The 22617-nt window shown below is 39.2% G+C and overlaps 1 protein-coding gene across 2 annotated transcripts in view; it reads right to left on the minus strand.

Moving 5' to 3' along the window:
- The window catches only part of TBC1D15 (TBC1 domain family member 15), a 105612-nt gene extending 83281 nt beyond the window's left edge, over positions 1-22331 (minus strand). Inside the window, exon 1 of one of the 2 annotated variants that reach the window (XM_023504307.2) lies at positions 15730-16129. In XM_023504307.2, coding sequence (XP_023360075.1) covers positions 15730-15906 — 177 coding nt within the window. In that variant the 5' untranslated portion in view covers positions 15907-16129. Of the gene's footprint in view, positions 1-15729; positions 16130-22202 lie in introns of those variants that run through there. The other variant, XM_012550480.3, reaches the window with a different exon arrangement.
- Positions 22332-22617: the final 286 nt, after the last annotated feature.

Raw genomic sequence — 22617 nt, forward strand, 5'->3', positions numbered from 1 at the left:
CAACTGGCCCAGTCACTGGCCAAACATTAAGGCAGACAATATAGAGGGATCAATAGTGCTACCCCTTTGAGATGGATATTTGAAGGTGAAACAGGAGTTTTTTACTCCTTTCATGGTTGAAAAAATTCCCATCAATCTGTGGGGAAGAGACATTTTACAACAATTAGGATTACAAATGAGTACTTTGGTTTTTTAGGCAGGGCTGCTGTTGAAGGCCTGCCAACACTTTCACCTGTTCCTATCCAATGGAAAACTGATACACCAGTGTGGCATACCCTTTAATCCTCAAGGACAGGCAATAGTAGAGAGGAGAAACACAGACATTAAGACACCCCTCCAAAAACAAAAGAAAGGGAGAGCCACAGGTAACCCTAGAGAACTTCTAAATCTAGCTCTTTATACTATTAATTTCTTGATTTTTGACAAAGATGCACTGGCTCTGGCAGACAGGTTTTATAACCCACCAGAAGGGCAGTGTCCAGTTCGAGCATCTCCACTATCTTTAGATAATCGCCAGGTGATGTGGAAAGACCCAGAAAGTGGTGAATGGAAGGGACCAGATAGATTAACTGCTTGGGGGAGAGGGTTTGCTTGTATTTCCACAGATGGAGAAGGAATCAGATGGGTTCCAACGAGCCGTATTTGCCTTGTCCATTGCAGAGAGACGGAGCAGCCCTTGAAACAAAGGAGAAGACCCGAGACACATCGGATGGTTCCATTGCTGACTGTGCCCACCATTGAAAGAGCATGGCAGTTATGGTGTTTGACTCATGGACATCAAAAATTGTTAGACTTCAAAACTCTTAGGAATCATTGGATTCTCTGAGACATGATAAGACTGTTGTAGGACTTGAAGCCCTCAGGAATCATTGGATTTTCTGAGAAATGATAAGACTATTGCAGGACTTCAAAATCTGCTTGGATCATTGGATTCCCTAACATATGAAAAGACTGTTGCAGGACTTCAAAAACTTGCAGTGATCATTGGATTCCCTAACACATGAAAAGAATGTTGCAGGACTTCAAAAACTTGCAGGGATCATTGGATTTCCTGACATGTGAAACAATGGACAATAGATTGGTTTTGGACTATTTCTTGGCTGCTGAAGAAGGCATATGTGTGACTGTTATTTACATACCTTCCTTCTAAGACTTCTGGAAATCTCTTATAATATCATATTGATTTATATTGTTTGTTTTATCACTACTTGCATATACAATTCATGTCTGTTGCACCACATTGAGCCAGTACTGACTGTGGGGAGAGTCATCACTAACAGCCTGTGTGTTATTGCTATGTGCTCGTGTAATACTTCCCATGCTGATGGGTTTGTGCATACCTGTTTCTAATAAGAGCCTTCAGCCCAGAAACCCGTTAGCAATCCCCACTTCCCTTTGGTGCTTTTCATCTCCCCTCCTGAGATGTCGGGGAGGGTGTGATCACCTCCTTTTGGGGGCTCTCACCATCCTGAGAAGTCAGGGATGGCTTGACCGCCGGTGTTCTAAAACAAAAGAAAGCAGGAGATGTAGAGGGCTGAAACTATTGGGTTGATGCACTGAGGTTGGGACTGCTGAGCACTTGAGGCTAACTACTGATTGGACAATACTCTATGGTGATTTGCTTGGAAAATGGTCCTTTCCACTATCCATACTGGCTCAATGATTGGTGTATAGAGGATTGTAGGAGGGACTAGGGGGTGGAGTAAAACTAGCCAGGGACACACTCTCAGTGGTAGACGAGGGGAGAAGGCAGTCGCAAAGAATCTGCTTCCATCCTGTTCAATCCTGCGTCTGGGGAGCGAGAATAAAGATTGAGGACTTTTGCTTATCCTGACTCTGGCTGATTCTGGGGTGTCCTGGGTGCTAGCACAGTTATTACATTTGCCTTTCTGAATTTTCCAGTACTTAGGTACTAAGTAAGTCATGGTACAGCACATCAAATTGGATGTTTCACAGGCATCTTAAACTCAAAATATCCAATAAAAGAACTCATCTCTCCCCCCAAATCCTACTCTATTCTGAGTTTCCTTATTGATGTAAAGGACATCAATAATGATGGGATGCAGTTTCTGGGAGAATTATAGCAAGAATCCTGAGGTCCCCAGACCTTAGAGTACTACTATTTTAACAACCTGTCAATGATCCTAAAGTCTCCTCACCTTAGGAATACTATAGTATAGTCCTACAAACATTACTGTCAGATTTACAATCTAACAGTCAGTGACATCCAAGTTCCTGAGACAATAATAAATAGATCACCCCTCAAACCTATCTGTAAACCATAAAATTAGCAAATAAATAACATGAAGCTCTGGGTCTCTCTAACTTTGTCCTATAAATTTATCTTCTTACTCCTGATTCTCTGCTAATTCCTTTTAGAATTTAGCCCACTTCAATTGGCATTAACATATTAGAAAGAAACATTGCCCCTTGACTTAGAGAAGAGTTCTAGCCTAGCTTCCCAACTCCATGTCTCCTCCTTACAGCTAACTAACTCTTTTAGGGTGCTAAGTCTCTTTCAAGATTTAGCCTGCCAGAAATTAGGCATGGACCCACACTTAACACCGTATACCAAGATAAGATCAAAATGAGTCCATGATTTAGACATAAAGAACGAGATTATAAACAAATTGGAGGAACATAGGATAGTTTATCTCTCAGACTTGTGGAAGAGGAAGAAATTTGTGACTAAAGACGAACTAGAGACCATTATTGATCACAAAATAGAAAATTTTGATTACATCAAATTAAAAAGCTTCTGTACAAACAAAACTAATGTAAACAAGATTAGAAAGGAAGCAACAAACTGGGAAAACATCTTCACAGTTAAAGGTTCTGATAAAGGCCTCATTTCCAAAATATATAGAGAGCTGACTCTAATTTATAAGAAACCAAGCCATTCTCCAATTGATAAATGGTCAAAGAATATGAACAGACAATTCTCAGATGATGAAATTGAAATCATTACCACTCATATGAAAGAGTGTTCCAAATCATTATTAATCAGAGACATGCAAATTAAGACAACTCTGAGATACCATTACACACCTGTCAGATTGGCTAAGATGACAGGAAAAAATAATGATGAGTGTTGGAGGGGATGTGGGAAAACTGGTACATTGATACATTGTTGGTGGAGCTGTGAACGAATCCAACCATTCTGGAGAGCAATCTGGAATTATGCCCCAAAAGTTATCAAACTGTGCATACCCTTTGATCCAGCAGTGTTTCTACTGGGCTTATACCCCAAGGAGATACTAAAGAAGGGAAAGGGACCTGTATGTGCCAAAATGTTTCTGGCAGCCCTGTTTGTTGTGGCTAGAATCTGGAAACTGAGTGGATGCCCATCAGTTGGAGAATGGTTGGATAAATTGTGGTATATGAATGTTATGGAATATTATTGTTCTGTAAGAAATGACCAGCAAGATGAATACAGAGAAGCTTGGAGAGAATTACATGAACTGATGCTAAGTGAAATGAGCAGAACCAAGAGATCATTATATACGTCAACAACGATACTGTATGAAGATGTAATCTGATGAAGTGGATTTCTTTGACAAAGAGACCTAATTCAGTTTCAATTGATTAATGATGGACAGAAGCAGCTACACCCAAAGAAAAAACACTGGGAAATGAATGTAAACTGTTTGCATTTTTGTTTTTCTTCCTGGGTTATTTCTACCTTCTGAATCCAATTCTCCCTGTGCAACAAGAAAACCGTTTGGATCTGCACACATACATTGTATCTAGGATATACTAGGACATATTCAACATATATAGGACTGCTTGCCATCTAGGGGAGGGGGTGGAGGGTGGGAGGGAAAAATCGGAACAGAAGTGAGTGCAAGGGATAATGTTGTAAAAAAAAAAAAAAATTACCCTGGCATGGATTCTGTCAATAAAAAGTTACTATAATAAAATAAAAAAGAAAAAAAAGAAAAAAAAAGAAAAGAAGGGCATAACACCCAAAGTGTAAAGCATGGTTGTGTGCAAAGGTAGTAACTTGGACTGTAAAATCTACTAGGGCACTTCTGTTCATTCATTCTCTGTATGCAGTAGGTGCTTAATTAATGCTTGAATAAAGATTCCTTTCCTCAAAAAAAAAAATAAAATAAAATAAAATCAGCCGGAGTCAGGAATGCAGGTTAGGGGAAAGTCGTCAGTCTTTATTCTCAGTGAAGAAAGATTGGAGGTGGAAGAGAATGGGCAATAGCAATGTGTGTAGCTGAGTCAAGAAGCTAGCTAGACCAGCAGCCACAGGACCAGCAGCTAGGAGTATGGAACCCAGGCTCAATTTCTCCCAGCTTCTCTTCCTGTCTCCACCCACCAAAATCATCATTTCCTCTACAACACATCAGGACTTGCACAGAGAGTGGGTAGGGACCATTCTTTATCCAATCATGTATATTAATAGAGTATAGCCCAATTACTATTTAGCCTCATGTACTTGGGTCCTCAGTGCATCAACTCAAACCTCAGCCCATTACATGAAAGTGTTCCAAATCATTAATGATCAGAGAAATGCAAATTAAGACAACTCTGAGATGCCACTACACAGCTGTCAGATTGGCTAAGATGACAGGGGGAAAACTGGGAGTCTGATGCATTGTTGGTGGAGTTGTGAACGAATCCAACCATTCTGGAGAGCAATCTGGAATTATGCCCAAAAAGTTATCAAACTGTTCATATCTTTGGTCCAGCAGTGTTAGTACTGGGCTTATATCCCAAAGAAATACTAAAAAAGGGAAAGGGACCTGTATGTGCCAAAATGTTTATGGCACCCCTTTTTATAGTGGCTAGAAACTAGAAAATGAATGGATGCCCTTCAACTGGAGAATGGTTGGGTAAATTGTGGTATATGAATATTGTGGAATATTATTGTTCTGTAAGAAATGACCAGCAAAATGAATACAAGAGGCTTGGAGACATGTATACTACATGAACTGAAGCTGAGTGAAATTAGCAGAACCAGGAAGATCATTATACACTTCAACAACAATACTGTATGAGGATGTATTCTGATGGAAGTGTTTATTCTGATGGAAGTGTTTGGCAAAGAGAAGATCTAATTCAGTTCCAATTGATACACTCAGAGATGGAACACTGGGAAATGAGTGTAAACTGCATTTTTGTTTTTCTTCCCAGATTCTTTTTACCTTCTGAATCCAATTCTTCTTGTGCAACAAGAGAACTGTATGGTTCTGCACACATATATTGTCTAGGATATACTAAAACATATTTAACATATATAACACTGCCAGGGATAAAGTTGCAAAAAAAAATTACCCACTCATATGTACTGTCAATAAAAAGTTAGAATTATTAAATAAAAAAAAAAAATAAAAAAAAAAAGATTTAGCCTATCAGTTAAAGGCAAGCCCCAATCTCATGAGGTGCTCTCTTTCTACTAGATAATTATAAGTTCCACTGAGGAACTTGTCTTTCATATGCTCTCATATTCTATTTCATATTTACCATTCCTGGAGTTTCTTATACCCTTCCATTTATTTGTATCCATTCCATTTATTCCTCTAAATAAACATATCTTTTGCCAAAGAGAATGGCTATTGTGAATTCTTCACATGACCAAACTCCAACTTTTGGTGCCTGCCATCATTTGGTACCAAACCCCTTATCACAGATTTCATCAAATACTATAATTTCTTTCCAATCACCCTATCTCAAAACTTTTAGTATCACTCTGAATTCCTCACTTTCACACTACATATCTAATCATTGCTAAATCTTGTCTTTTCTACCTTCACAAAATGTCTTACAACTAACCTTGTAGTAAAAGCAAAACCATAATGTCCCTATCCTAAATACAAGTTGTCCTAATTTATCAAGAGAATATAATGAATTCATTCTCAAGATTTACTTGCCTATATCATTTCCTACTTCACTCAGTACTAATAGCTCCAGGAGCTGTCTGATGCTAGATTGGGAGCTGAGAAGCAGGGAAGCTAAGACTAAGTAAATCTTTTGTTAACTATTGAATGACCAGTGACCATCATAGTTTATTCAAATATCTAATTAACCACCAGTGGATTGGTCTAAATTGGGTTCAGTGTAAAACAATCCATTTTTTTCTACCTTGAGCCACAAACCAAGTTCAAGCCCATATCCCCTTCTCCACCTATACTACTGCAACAGCCTTCTAACTGATCTTCTGGCTAAATATATCTACCATTGTAGTGCTTCAGAGTTCTATCATTTCAAAATTTAGCCAGGACGTTAAGGTAAGCATTCAGTTTAATATGAATGGAAATTATTTTTCAAAAAGAAACAAAAGGAAATTTCTTGCTTTGCAATCAATTGTAAAAAGTGCAAAGTTTCTCTACATTCCAAATCTGAAAGATATTTTCAGTGTTAAATGAAGTGCCATTAGCAACTCTGCAGGACCCAGAACAAATCATGGTAAGATTTTGAGCAAACTGAATGCCATAGGTAGTTTCCCCAGCTTGCTACCATAACAGTTTCATCTCCTCCACTTTCTAGATTCTACTTCACTAACACTGCTTCTTCATTCCCCCATCTAACTTCCAAGAGTTTTTACAAAGGCACTTGATTTTTTGTTGTTTTATTTTTCCTATCATCTGTCCCTGAATGAATGGGGACTTACTCTCCAAAGGAAGAGGGAAAAGAAACTCCACCATCCTCACTTGGAAAAAGCAGGAGGGAAAGAGGAAGATAGTTCCTCCTTCAATATATCATTTTTTTTGCTCCACTCCAAACCAGTGTTCCTCAATCTGAACGATTCTTTTAAATGCCACTAAATTCAGCACCCTCCCCCTCATTCTAAGTCTCTCTTACAATCTCAGGGTAAATTTTACAGTATAACAATTTTTTTCTAGAAACTGCCCTCCCCACTCCAACCAACAGAACTATGGCATCACCAAAGTGATTAATGTTAGGCAAGTAAAGAATATGTCTATACTTTAAAATACAAAATACACAATTTAAATCATGGGGATTCCCTAAACAATAAATTTTTGCAAATGCTTGTGAGGAGATCTTCAATGTTAGATGTGGTTAGCAAAGGAATTGCTAAAAATTAATCCCTGAGGCAAGTAGAGAGAAGACTCTAATAGAGATCAGTTTGGCTCCATGGTTTCACCCCCTGGGGAAGTTGTCCAGGCTGGAATCCTTGAATTATGTCAAATCGCTGAGACCCACGCTCTGTAGAGGTCTCAAGAAGTCTCACCTTGTCATGTCCCCGAAGTTAAATTTTCCCTATAAAATCTATTTATGAGCCATTCCAAAGCTGCTGCCTTCCTTTGGGTCAGTCCGCAATGTCTCATAGTATTTTTCCCCTCCTTCCCCTTCTCCCATGCCACATAGTATTTCTCCGAACTTCACTATGTTTCCAACTCCACTTCTTATAGTGAGCTAATTCTTTTGGGGTGCTATATCCCTTTCAAGATTCAGCCTGAAAAAAAAAAAAAAAGATTCAGCCTGCCACCTAAAAGCATGTCCCAATCTCATGGGGTATTTCCTTTCTCCTGGTAAATAAGAAGTTCAACTAGGGCACTTGCCCTTTTCATCATTAATTATTAAAACCCCTTTCTATGCTCTCCCAACTCTTATTTCATATTTACCATATCCGGTGTGTATCCCTTCATTTTGTCTGTAACCTCTTCACTAAGTAAATCTACCTTTTGTCAAAGCAAAATGGCCATTGTGAATTCTTCACATGACCAAACCCCAGATTTTATTGCCTGCCATAATTTGGTGACAAACCTCACATCAATGTAGTCTGAGCAGCAAAATGATGTGGGTGATGTAGATACAGATGATGGAAGACACCAAAAGTTGGGGTTCAATCATGCAAAGAATTCACAATAGTCATTCTCTTTGGCAAAATGTAGATTTATTTAGGGAAGAGGATACAAATAAGGGGATACAATAGACACCAGAAATGGTAAAAATGAAATACAGTGGGAGAGCTTATAAAAGACAAGTTCCTAAGTGGAACTCACAATTACTCAATAGAAAGTTGGGGCATCTGTTTGTAGTGGCTAGAAACTGGAAAATGAATTGGATGCCCATCAATTGGAGAATGGTTGGATAAATTGTGATATATGAAAGTTATGGAATATTATTGTTCTATAAAAAATGACCAGCAGGTTGAATACAGAGAGGCTTGGAGAGACTTACATGAACAGATGCTAAGTGAAATGAGCAGAACCAGGAGATCATTATATACTTCAACAACGATACTGTATGAGGATGTATTCTGATGGAAGTGGATATCTTCGACAAAGAGAGGATCTAATTCAGTTCCAGTTGATCAATGATGGACAGAAGCAGTTACACCCAAAGAAAGAACACTGGGAAATGAATGTAAACTGTTTTCATTTTTGTTTTTCTTCCCAAGTTATTTTTACCTTCTGAATCCAATTCTTCCTGTACAAGAGAACTGTTCGGTTCTGCACATATATATTGTATCTAAGATATATTATAACATATTTAACATGTATAAGACTGCCTGCCATCTAGAAGAGGGGGTGGAGGGAGGGAAGGAAAAGTCGGAACAGAAGTGAGTGCAAAGGATAATGTTGTAAAAAATTTCCCAGGCATATATTCTATCAATAAAAAGTTACAATTAAAAAAAAAAAGAAAGAAAGTTGGGGCATGCCCTTAGCTGGCAGGCTAAATCCTGAAAGGGACTTAGCATCCTAAAAGAGTTAGCTGTAAGGAGGAGAAGTAGGGTTGAGAAACATAGTGGAGTTAGGGGAGATACTATGTGGTATGGGGGAGATAAAGAAGAAAGACACCAAAAGGCAGAGTGCTGTAGTGGACTGACTCAAAGGAGGACAGCAGCTATAGGATAGCAGATAAGATTTTAATGGAAAAATTTAACTTCAGGAACATAATTGAGATTCCTGAAAGGACATGGCAAGATGAGACTGCTCAAGAACCCTACAGAGGGTGGGTCTCAGGAGTGACATAACTTGGATTGCCGACTGGACCACTTCCCCAAAGGATGGGGCCAAGGACCTAAATTAATCTCTATCAGAGCCATCTGCCTGCTTGCGTCAGAGATGAATGCCTCTACTAATTATACCTAACATTAAAGCCCTTATCATTCCCCATTCTTTTCATTTTTTAAATTTTAGGGGACAAATCCTGGGACATTTGTTAAGTAGTATACAGAAACTGGGAGTTGAAATACGTGGTTTGAGTGTTACAGAGATAAATTGAAGCCAAAGTTAGTGATAGCAGAGGAACAAAGTTAGTTACCAAGGCACAATAGCAGAGATTAACACAAAGTCAGCACCTTACTGGGGGCCCACTTATTATGCCACAGTTCTCTTTAACTGTCCTGGCTCAGTTTCCCTGCACTAGTTTCCCTTGTCTCAGTTTCCTTAACTGTTCTGTCTCAATCCCCTAAGCTGTAAAAACCCACTCTGGTTCATTAAGACTGAGGACTATTTGCTCTAAGGTTGTAAATTGTTAATGCAAGCAAGATAAACAAGAGAGTAGACCTCTTTCTGTCCTCAAGAATTTACAATATCCCTCTAAAATATTCCAAGATACCTCACTAATATCTTTGCCTCTGTGTATTCAAACATCCTGTCTCTGGGTTTTTAAGATTTATGGTCTCCCCCCATCCTGACAGAAATTTTCTCGTGCTTCTTACCCCTTCTTTGTTTCTAAAAGGTATTTAAGAAGTTGGGTTTCTCCCATTCATTGCTGGAGGCTGGCTACTGGACACTGGACACTGGATTCTTTGAGATGACAGTCCCCTCCAAACTTGGGACCAACATGGATTCCTTGGTCCCAGTACATCTTTATCTCTGTCTTGACTGGATAATTTGAGATGAGAGTCCTGTCTAGTCAATTATGCTCTCCAATTAATAAAATATTAAAAAGCTCTCTAATTTCTCTCCTGCCTCAGTTTCTCTGGCATTACACACTCAGACACTGGGTGGTATTTTGCTGAAATCCATTCATCCCAACAGTTTCCCTCCAAATAAATGGGGCCCAAAATCCTTTGGGATATAGGAGGAAAATCTCATCTTCTGAAATTATTTCCTACTGGAAATGGACATAGAGCTCATTTGGAGAGATGGGCCAAGAGGTGACTGAAGTGAGTTATCCAGTGAATTATCAATCAGACCCTGAAGCTGGTCAATACATCTGTCAAGTGCTTATCATTTGAAGGTGACCAAAGTCTAAAACAAACCTAAGTAGCAGAGGTTAGTAGCATTGCAAACAGCAAAGGGGTCACTTGGGTGGCCAAAGACACATGTGCCAAAGTGTTTAAAAGGACTTGGGCTATAAAGAGGATATCCAATAGAAAGGATAATAGATCGACATCAGACTTTTGTGTTAGTCTGTTTAAAATTCTCCTATCCCAAACTGACAGGAATCCACAGGGTGTGGTAGAGACAGCTTGAGAGAGCACTAAGAGTATAGCTCTTTTCCCTGGGAGGATTCAAGGCAATCGAATCTTCTCCATCTTTTCTGAAAAGTCTGTCAGACACAATGGAGATAATAATCAATTTTAAGTGCCTTAGCCACAGTCTGGGTGACCTGAAGGCTAGTCACTCTGTCAAGAGTTGGGCAGACCAAAATCATAGCAGCCTCTTTTGTGGCTGCATCAAAAAACCAATTTCCTATGACTTGGTCTATGCATATCAAATAAGTTAATTAAAAAAAAAAAAAAAACATGCTCATGTCACAGACAAACAGGACAAACAAATATTCCCAATTAACTTAAACAGAATTGATTTTTTACGTGAATGTTACAAAAAAATTATATTAAAAAAAAGAAACTACACTAGAGGAAGCTAGGTGGCAAAAAAGATAGAGCACCAGCCCTGAAGTCAGGAGGACCTGAGTTCAAATCTACTCTTAGACACTTAACACTTCCCAGCTGTGTGACTCTGGGCAAGTCATTTGATTGTCTGGGGAGGAGGGTGGAACCAAACTAAAATCCCCTACTCTAAGTCACACTGCATGAGAATATCAGCTAGATCTCACAGTTACATCAGTAGCTAAATGTTCTTACAAGATTTAGAACTCTTATACAAACATATTTCTAAGAAAATATATTTCTAGTAACAGACAGATAACTAAGCCAAATACCCAATGATGGAAAACAGTCATTTACCTCATTTACACGTTTTCAGATAGAAATAGGAAGATTTTATACTTAAACGTTTTTTGCTCATGGCTTTTAATGGTCATGGTCAATCTAAAGTTCACTTATTTTGAATATAGAAATTTCCTATAAGAGAAAAGAGAAAATGCAGGGACAGAACAAAGCATCCTTAGCTATTTGAATTCAGGCATGAAAACCATGTGTGAATTCCACCCCCTTGCCAAACTCAGAAATAGTTGAGAATCATTTCTATTAAAAGGAAAGAGACTTTGGGGATCAAGTTAGAAAGTCTGACTTTAAGTAGAGCTCAAAAAGCCATTCTTCAAACTCCTTTTACCTAGATGTTTTCTGATTTATTGGTCCTCATCCATACTTGAATTCAAACTTGAGAGATGAGTTATAATACCCCCCAAAATAATTTTTTTTCTCAAAGAACCAAATCACATATCAGGGGCCTCAGGTCTAAAAGAAGGCCTAAACTAAGCACTCTCATGACTGCTTTCTTTTCACATGCAGATGAACCTGGAAGACAAGGAATTTCATTTCTCCAGCACTGTGCAGATAGCACAGGCAAAAAAAAAAAAAAAAAATCCTGCTTTAGGTATTCTAAGAAAGCTATAGATCATTTTGGTTAAACAACAAGACTATGATATATAAAATAAATGCTAAATAATTTGCTGAATAAGTTTTGAAATAATCATTTTCAGAGAATTTGCAGTTAACTAAAAATCTAACAAACTTTTCTTAGAAGTTCCTTGTTACTGAGCATCAGAACCTTGATATAACATCTTATTCTAAGCTATGTTTAGGCATTACAGAAATGATTTTGCTCTTAAAACAACCACAGTCTTGAAAAATAATAACAAATATTCAATTATTCACACTGCATAAACATAAGCTATCTCTTCCAGCAGGGGGGTGCCCAGAAAAGGCTGAGCAGAGTGGGATTCTTTCTACCTCCCCCAATAATCAGTGAAGTAGGGGGAAGAAGACAGGCCAGGCTAAGAGCAGCCACATCCCATGAGAAAACAGTGGATTAAAAATAAAACTATGATACAATTTTCAACCCTAAATTTCAGATTACATGTGTATTTTCTTTCTTGTATTGGGAATTCCACATTCCATACTAAGCTTATGGCTTATGAACTTGCTAGCTGCTAGAAGACTGGGCTAATAGATCCAAGAATAAAATCCATCTAGATAAAATCTTTATTGTATCAAATAACTCAAGAGAATAATTTATCCAAAAGAACCCATGAACTCAGTTAATACCTACTGAGAAGCTTTAAGTAATAGTTTTTGAGTGAAAACTTCACAAAACAAAGTAGGTACATATCCAGCAGGGCTGATAGAATTTTAAAGCACAACTTTTTAAAACATATGTTCTAAAATATACAATTTAGAAAGCAACATAATACCAAAAACATTTCATCCACTTAGGAGATACAAAGATGTGATTTAGTTTTTGTTTACAATCAAATCAAATAGAGATTTAAATTTCTGAGTAGTAATAATTATTTGCACACAGGTTTCTAAGATCTTATGCCAGAATAAATAAGTTCACAATTTTTGACATGCACTAGTATACTATTAAGTAATTATCTCTTACAATTTCAGAATCTGAATTCCAATTTAAACATACGTGTCAATCCCAAAATTTAAGGTGGCAGAAAACTGCCCTTTCAAGTCTTATCTGTTCAATTCAACCCTTCTGCAGTTAAGAGTTGAAGGGAAAGAGGGTGCAGGGTGGCTGGGCCAAGAAACCACACCCTTTTATCCATTTGGGGTCCTGAGAGGATTTTAGGACTCAGGAAGTTGGAGACACAGGACATCCCCATATAGAGAGAAAGTGCCGGCAGCCCACCCATCAAAGAGGCTGTACACAAGTTGCAGAGATCTTTGAGCAAGGCTGCAATCTAATCAGGACAATCTTAGATTTCTAATCACTCCTCCAAGAAGAATGTTAATTCAACTTCCTTCAATTAAATAGTCCCTATAAACTTTCCTAGAGCTATAAATAACAAGTACAACACCAATATTGTTAAAAATTCCTCTAAGCACAATTAATCTCCCCTCCCACCAAAAGATTCCTAATTGCAAAGTCAATTTTGGAGGTTATAAACTGTCCTTAACAATCCCTTCTTGAGGTTCCTACACAGATCACTTAAGCCTGATGGTCTCAGCCTCCAGACTTTGGTCTCTGTTATCTGTAACATTTGGTAAGGTCTTTCCACTCAGCTGCTTTAAGGATTCACTAAGCACTCATTCTCCTGCAAATTGCAAACTCCAAAGGTGTTGTTAGATATATTACACACCTTTTTAAATACAACTTGTTCTGCAATTAAACATATTCCAAAAATCAAATTTTCTTGCTTTTACTTCTTTGTTAAAGGGAGAAAGCAAAACAAATCGTAAAATTCAGAATATAGGTAATATCTAAATAGCTTTGGACCAAATTTCACAGAATTTACACCACATATCCAGCTAGGCTGACAAAATGTTAAAAGCACAGCTCTTACAATTTTTACAAATTGCCCAATATACTGCATATTAACTTAAATATTTTTTCTAATTATGAGATACAAACATGTGACCTCTTTAGGTAAGTTATCAGAGAATCAAAATTTTTAACTTAAAATCAAATCAAATAGAGATTTACATTTCTAGTAACAATACTTCAATATCTGTGAATGCATCCAACCATTCTGGAAAACAATTTGGAACTATGCTCAAAAAGTTATCAAACTGTACATACCCTTTGATCCAGCAGTGTTACTAATGGGATTATATCCCAAAGAGATCTTAAAAAAGGGAAAGGGACCTGTATGTGCAAAAATGTTTGTGACAGCCCTTTTTGTAGTAGCTAGAATGGATGCCCAACAATTGGAGAATGGCTGAATAAGTTGTGGTATATGAATGTTATGGAATATTATTGTTCTATAAGAAATGACCAGCAGGAGGATTTCAGAAAGGCCTGGAGAGACTTACATGAACTGATGCTGAGTGAAATGAGCAGGACCAAGAGATTATGCACTTCAACAACAATATTATATGATGATCAATTCTGATGGACATGGCTCTCTTCAACAATGAGATGAACCAAATCAATTCCATTTTTTCAATAATGAAGAGAACCAGCTACAACCAGCAAAAGAACTCTGGGAAATGAGTGTGAACCACAACATAGCATTTCCACTCCCTCTATTTTAGTCTGCTTGCATTTTTGATTTCCTTCTCAGGTTATTTTTACCTTATTTCTAAGTCCGATTTTTCTTGTGCAGCAAAATAACTATGGATATGTATACATATATTGTATTTAACATATATGTTAAAGTATATGTATTGGTCTACCTGCCATCTAGGGGAGAGGATGGGGAAAGAGGGGAAAGTTAGAACAGAAGGTTTTGCAAGGGTCAATGCTGAAAAATGACCCATGCATGCATCTTGTAAATAAAAAGCTATTTAAAAAAAAGCTTATTCAAGAAGTAAAAAAAAAAAAAAAAAAAAAAAAAATACTTCTAGCACCTGCCCAAAAAGATTAGGGGATCCTATACATCCTTGGGACAGAACACACCATCTATACTGGTATTTTCTTCCAGCCTCTGTGTCTTCCTATTCCAGGCAAAGATAACCCTGCTTTTAGGATCAAACAAGCCCAAAAGGCATCTTTTAAGTCTACAATACTACTTACTAGTTTCAAAAATCTCAGTTCCTTATGTAGAGTCCCTTTTATTGTCCTGATTCAGTTTCCCTAATTGTTCTGACTCAGTTCCAAATTGTAATGCTCAATCCTGCAATACCACCCCTTCCTCCTGATCATGACATCATCAGAATATTTGATAGGATTAAAGTTCTTATATCTTAGAATACCCAGTGCCTCTCCCCATTCTATAATCCCAATTTATCAGAATCTCCAGTGCTTCTCCCCACCCTGTGAGAACCGTATTGATAGTCAAGTTCCTGTTCTCAGCACTTTGACTCTGCCCCTGCTTTAGTCTATTCCGGTAGCTGAGCCACATGTGTGTATATATATGTCATTAAGAACTCACATTGGGGCTGGATTCTTGGAGACTATAGTCTCAATCAGGCCTGGGACCAAACCATGGATCCATTTGGTCCCAGTATATCTCTCCCTTTCAAATAAAATATTAAAAACTCTCTAATCTCTATCTTGCCTCACTTTCTCTGGCATTACACTTGAACCTATTTTAAAAGGCTGAGAAGATTTCTTCCTTTGCTTGCTTAATTTCTGTTACTTTATTAATATTTTGACTTCGAGGGACTGCATTTCCAATACCTTGAACATTCATCTGTTTTAGGTCCCTCATAACTTTCTCTATAAGCAGAATTATTATGATCCCAATTGGGATCCTGAAGGGGAAATTTTTGTCCTTCCCTTTGGCTGCCCTGTGCAACTGGACAGGCATCATCCCAGGCTCTGCATTGCAGCTCTCCTAATCTGCCTCTGCTCTACTCTAGTGAAGAGGATTCCTAAGATTGACATCAATTCGGAGTAAAGAATTGGTCAAACTGTTCTAAAAGATCTTTTTCTTAGGTTCCCTCCAAAGAGGACCTTGAGAAGAGAAAATAGTTAATGATTTTAAATCAATTGAGCTCACCCTTCTTTGGTTCCTCTCTGGGACGGAGGCATTGAAGGAGTTCTGGAGTAACCACAGAAGCAGTGGCTGGCTGAGAAACATAGGGAGAAGGCAGGAGTGAGAGGGTTCTGACTCCTCTTCCTCCTCATTCAAAGCAGACTGTCCCAGTTCACAAGGCTGCATATTCTTTATCCTCATAATGAACTGGCTCTTTTGAATTTACATAATGATTCAGTTTTTGGCACACCCATACTTACCATACCTAGGTCAAAAGACACTGGGGCGCCTGGTCAAACAAATCAATAGTATTTAATCATTTTCTTTTTATACTTCCCTGTACATTTTGGCACATTGTAATAATTCTTAAGCCTATTATCTAGAGGAATATTTTTTGGAATACTAATAGATATAAAGAAGGGAAAGGGACCTGTATGTGCACGAATGTTTGTGGCAGCCCTTTTTGTAGTGGCTAGAAACTGGAAACTGAATGAATGTCCATCAGTTGGAGAATGGCTGAATAAATTGTGGTATAGGAATAAATTGTGGTATATGGAATACTAATAGGTTCTTAGAGCCAGTTTACCTTCCATTTCCAAGATTCAGAGTATCTTGTCCAGAGGACTCACCCAATCTTACCAAAGGAAAATGAAAAAATCCTTACAGATTTGAACCACTTAGGATTTCCTCAATATCAAAAGGAAATGAGAGCCTTTTATAGACTGTCTAAATTCTCCCAGTCCCAATCCCAGTCACCCAGCCAGCTCAATAGTTACTTGGCAGAGAAAAGTCCTTTTACAGATAAAATCTTTGCTTCCCCTTCCCCCTCCCCCTCGAGTTCTCTCTCATTTGGGCTGTGTTGCACAATTTACCTGACTAATTTCAAACCTTTTGCAGCCGGGTTATCTCCTGGGCCCAATTAATCCTTTTTATCTTTGCTAGCCCACTTTTGTTTTTGCTTTCTCCCAGCGTCTCTCTTCGGGAGTTTACCCAATCAGAAAGGGAATTCCTGGGCCGCCTCCAAGGACCACCACAGAACTTTCCAGAGGGTGCCTACCCAAGAATTCGGTACGAGAGACTCCTCAGGAACAGGAAATAACCCAGAATTAGCATCCTAACTGTGTGTCTCAGTCAACCACAAAATCAGAGACTCTCAGAGTAAGAAAATGCAAAAAGGGATTTATCGTGATCTAAAGGGCATCTCCCATCTGATAAGATGTCAGTAAAGAAGTGCAAAGCATATACTGTAAAACACAAGATTTAGCACAGAAGCTGTCCTTCCTCCACCTTGACCTTTTCTCCCATTCTTTGGGGGAATCTAGTCTTATAAATAGGAAATCTATCCAAGAAACAAAAGAATTGCCTTTAAAAGAAGTACTTAAATGCTAATTAATAGTTGATGAAAACAGGAGGTGAATGTTCATCCAAGACAATCAATCACCTGCAGTCTTTTAGCTATAGTTCAACTTGAGACTGCAAAGTCTCAAGTCATTATTAGGTCATAGCTGGAAGCCACATCCTTATGAGAGGGTCTTCACTTAGTTTATGTCATATACATTTTTTTAAAAAATATCAGTTTCCAAACTAATAACGACCTTCAACATTATGATCAGAGCAAAGCAACTTTATTTATTTAAATTTCTGTAGTAATTGATTTTAATTACTAAAATATTCTCCTGGGTTCTCAGTAACAAGGAAACACACCATATAGCCAATTACCTGCCTGCTCAAGTCCCAACTGAACATTTTGGGGTTATGGATAAAGTCTTTCCTTATCTGAGTTGCTAGGGTCCTTCCTTCCTATTAAACAACTTTGTATTTAACTTCTTTGGGGGGGGGGGGCGCTGTATTTATTTCTATATGTACTTCTCATCTCTCCTTTTAAAATGTAAACTCTTTGTGAGCTGTTTTCCCCATTAAACTGAGATCCTTTAGAGTAAAGACTGGCTTTTTCCCTATCTTTGTATCTCAAGGTTTAGCAGTAGCAGACAAATGAGATACTTGAGAGTTAGGATTTGTTTCATTCTTTGAGCCTAGTAACCCAAAAACCCTTCTGCTGTCCAATCATCCAGCCTCCTCCTTCACCTAAGATCTGTGACTGCTTTGTTTACTTTCACTTTACAAGGGAGCTCAGATTTCCCCTTACTTTTCCCTACTCCCCTATGGTCTCTCCACCAAACCAAGGGTCACTGAAAAACAGTGCCCATCAGTCAGGGTCAAGAGACCCACAGTCAGCGGGGTTTTTTATCCCAGACAGACCCAATCTGTGTCGGACAGTAGCAACCACTAAAACAATCAGAAGTCCAAGTATAAGAAAAAGTTTATTTCTATCTAATGAGAAAGGAGGGTAGTCTCTGACACACAAATCATGGTTTTAGAGACACAGTTTGGCTAGGTTAAGTGGACTGGGAGGCAGAAAACAGTGGGAAGTCTCTGACAAGAGTCCCTGAAGAGGGTCCACCATCCTGAACCTTAGCACCAAGATATGTGGGACAAAATGCAGGGTAATTGGCATAAACTTTGTAGCCCAGACAGATTATTCCATCAGCTCAATACCCACTCTCAGCAGGAAATAGTTTCAAAAGATGAGATCATCACCTCATAATCCAGAGGATTTGGGGTCACATTGGTTTGGGAATGAACCGGAATTGTTTGGTAAATGGACCTCAAATGGCCCAGTGTCTGAGTCCCCACTAAGGAGTTTATTGATCTCACGGAAGGGAGAGGTTATATAGCATTAATGCTACTTCCCTGCTGCAACAATATTTGGATCTTAGAATGGGGTCATTGAGTTAAAATTTGGGTTAATATTACTGAAAAATGATATCCCATAAAAATTCAGTTTGATGCTTGTCAAATTATAGAGGTTTGACTAGCCATAGACAAGTAGTTACAATAGGTATTTGTATCCTAATAGAGAAAGAGGATTTTATGCAACTGCCTGTCCAATTTGGAATAATGTTTGGCTTATTACAAAGGCTGGACATTTAGAAAATGCAGATCAAAAGAGTTACGGGATATAAGATTTGGAATCAAGACAAGGATTTAAAGCAAGCAATAGATACTCTGAACAAAAAGCAATTTTTATCTGTGTTTCCAGTTGCCCCAAACCAGATAGTACCCTTTGGATACGGAATATGGATATGGAGAGTGAATTCAAGCGCAGGATCCTTTGGCTTCCCAGAATAACATTCCTGAGAATTGAAATGCTTTAATCCACCTTTCCTTCTGATGTAAACAGATCTTTTGGGAGAAAATGATGTAAATTGTGTCCCCTTTTACCTTTGAGGGGCCCCTGATGTAAACTGCGTTCTCATTTGGGGAAAATTCATGAGTCTCAAATGCTGGGAGACATTTTTTCCCAGACAACACCCTTCCCAAATTAAGTGATCTCATTCAATTGGAGGTCTCAGCTTGAGGCATAGTCAAAAATCCTCTACTGAATGGCTCAAACTGTTCCCCAGCCCCCAAGCCATATAATCAAGGGTTTGTTAACCCACCTTTGCCAAATTCCTAATCAGGAGTTCTGCCCACTGTGAAAATAAATTCCCTTTTGCCAAGCAGACTTCAGGTTTGAGAATTCTTTTGCAAAGGACCTGGCAGCATTGACCAGAGGGGATCTCTTACCCTCAATTCTCAAATCTCATCACTTGCTGTGAGAGAATAAACCAGGTTATTTTTAGCCCCTTACTTCTAAAAATCAGTTTGCCTCTCATGACTGAGTCTGGAAGCTCAGACAGTTCTGGCAATTTCTCAGGAATAAGCATATTCCAACTTTGGATGTGGAGGTAGCATTCTCAAACTTGCTTTGACTGGGAACTAAGTGGGCACCTGTGCACTGATCCAACTAGCTATTCCTTTTATCCTAACATTTGAAGAAAAAAGTCAAGGATAGCAATTGAATTCAAAACTAAAAATCTAATTAGTTCTCAATTGGAGTCATTCCTATTTTAGTGGGTAGATATTTTTGGATAAGTTGCACTAGAGAGGAGGACAGAGCAGTTCGACGCCAGAATGGCATGGGAAAATAGAATAACACTGGAGAGGTTATTGGCAGGAAAAGGAGGGCAACTCCAGTACAGCCCTGTCAGAAGAAAAGCAGAGAATTCAGGGGTTAATTATCCTTCATGTGTAAGGAGATCTGTGCATTAGTTGACTTGTTGAGGAGTTATTAAAGGATGTGGAAATCAAATTTAAAAGGAGGTTTGGTTTCCACAGTATAAAAATTAAATTGGAAAAATGAAACAAATTAGAAAATTGAACTATACAAGACTGTGGAGGATGCAGGTTATCTGGTGGTGGGACTGAGTGGAAAAAATCCTTCAGTTAAATATTTGATAACCTCATGTTTGTTTTTTTTTTTTTTTAAAGAAACTGTGCTTTAGAAACCCCAGCCAATGAGGAAAGGAGCCAGGGGGTTGGTGAAGGGAGTTCAAGTTGGGGAATAAAGTGAATGCCATTTGCCTAAATTTGTCTGCCTCTGAAACCATGCTTTGTGTGTCAAGAGACTATTGTACCCTTTGTCATGAGAAGGAAATAAAGTTTTTCCTACTCATACTTAGACTGGGATTGTTTTAGTGTTCACTACTGTCCCCCACCCTCCTAACTACTCAGGATAGACCGAACTGCTTCCTCAGGGATTTGGGAATATTATTGAATATTTTCTAGTAACAAAAGTGCTGAAAACTTCTGAGGATGCACAGACCCAATCTCCCTTCAAAGGCCAAAAAAAGATCTGGAAAGGGTAGTCCTCTGAAAATTCTTTTCAAAACCAAAAGAGATGTATCCAAATCAAAAAGTAGTTCTGAAAAATCTTTTGCAAAACAAAATGACAGAAATGGAATTATACTTGCAGAATTTTTTCTTTTTTCAGTGTTTAACTTACTATGAGGATTTGAGGATTACAAACTTCAAAAAGCTTCCCTCACATCTATCAGATTAAGTAGCTAATGGGGCTACTTAATTTTAGGGATTAAGAAACAAATTGGGAATTTAAGTATCCTGATTCTTTACTATCCCCATTTACAGCAGATCAGAATGGATATACCTCAAAGCCAAGGGTACAGAGATCCCAATTTTTTAGATTCCTAAGCACATGGCAAGTACACATTCCTGCTTTTAAGTTTTTATACACTGAAGCTTCATTTTATGAATTTTCTGATCCCCTTGTTTTTCTTCTTCCACTTCCATGTCTGTCACTTTGAAGAGTGGAAGGAGAATTGGATAAGAACTAATGATAAAAGACTGCTACTTTCTGACGTATCAACAAGCATTTATTAAACAAAGATAGTAATCAGACTTATTACCAAAGAGTGGTAACAAACTCAATTTGTTAAATGAGATATATGGACTTGGCCAATATGGGAATTCCTGCTGCTTAACATCAGATCAGAGTTTCGGTGTCTTGGGAGATAGGAAGGGCACAGACCCAAAACGATTAAGTGAAAGAAAATTCTAAGTATTTTTTACAAAAATTTGTGATTACAATTTACAAAATACTATGAATGGAGGGAATGAAGCAGGGCGTTTACTGAACAGTACCAATCTAAGAACAGTAAAGATGCTCTTAGCTTCAGTGCTTCGTCCTCTCCAGCAATAGGTACCAAATGTATAAAGCCTGATACCTATAATTGCTTAGGTATTGGATGGTATAAAGTGACTAAGATACACACACTGTCAGCTCTCCGCAAAGCTGAGCCGAAACCGGCTCGGGGCCAGATTCCGCACCGCCTGTGCCCACTCCACCTAAAATATGCTTCTATCGATGCCCGACGAGCCCCGGGAACCCTGAGAGCAAGACTGAAGCAGAAAAGGAACTCCAACAGGGGCGAGAGCTACAATCTCGGTACCAGGAGGGGGGAAGGGAAGAACGAGCTTCCTGCTCCAGATCGAGGGGAGCAGAGGGCGCTCGAAGTGCGGAGGCGTATAGAAAAAGAGGAACGAAACACTCCCAAGTCACAAATGACTCCCACACACACACACCTACCCACCTACTGAGCAGGGGGTGGGATGGCCCAGCTCGGCCGCGAAGGCTCACGGGAAAAGAAGACACGACGGCGTACCAGAGCAAAAGGTAGACAAATAGTAGGCGAGCCGCTGGGCCTCACGGGAAGGGGAGGGACTTGAAGCTCTATCAGTTAAGGGAAAGAAGGGATGCCTCAGACGCGGAGATTCTCGGGAAGCGAAGGGGCTCGAAGCTCCATACGCTTAAGGGAGGAGTGGGGGAGGGAACAAGGCTCAGCCGCAGAGGCCCACGGGAAGGGAGAGGGATGGGGGCGACGCAGGTATGGAGGCGGGGGGAGGGGACAGCTGTCACCGCCACGTCCTCTTTCCCCTACTAAGTCCCGCCACCAGCTGGTAAGGCCAGGGTTCGGAAGGGGGGAGGGGAGGAAGAAAGAGTCTCCCGCCTCAATCCAGCGAGGGGGAGGGGAGGTGTACCTTCTGCCCTCCCCTAGAGAAAATCTGAGGCGTCTCGGAGCACTAGGGCCGTTATTTACCTTCCCGCTCCCGACACCCGCAGCCGCGACCGCCATGTTGTCTGCGCGTGCTAGCAATGACGCAGCAGCCCTCACGTGCTTTGCTCCGACACACCACAACATCCGCCGAAACTAAGGGCGGAGAGCGAGGGGGAGGGGCATGAAGAAGAGAGGGATCTGCGCGTGCGTATGGGGCGTTTGTGGGGGTGGGAGGATTGTTCTATGGGATGTGAAGTGATTGGTCCGGGTTTATTGGAAACCAGTATAAGGGAGAGTGTCAGTTCGATACATCTCTCGCTTCACTTTCTTTTTTTCTACTTACCTGCCTGCCATCGATCCAACAATATTTAAAAAAAAAAAAAAACTAATTTATTAAACACCTACCCTTGTACTAAGCACTGGGAACATCCAGCTCAGCTTTATTAGCACAGGGTCT

The sequence above is a fragment of the Sarcophilus harrisii genome, chromosome 5 (assembly GCF_902635505.1).
Source record: "Sarcophilus harrisii chromosome 5, mSarHar1.11, whole genome shotgun sequence".
Lineage (NCBI taxonomy): Eukaryota > Metazoa > Chordata > Mammalia > Dasyuromorphia > Dasyuridae > Sarcophilus > Sarcophilus harrisii.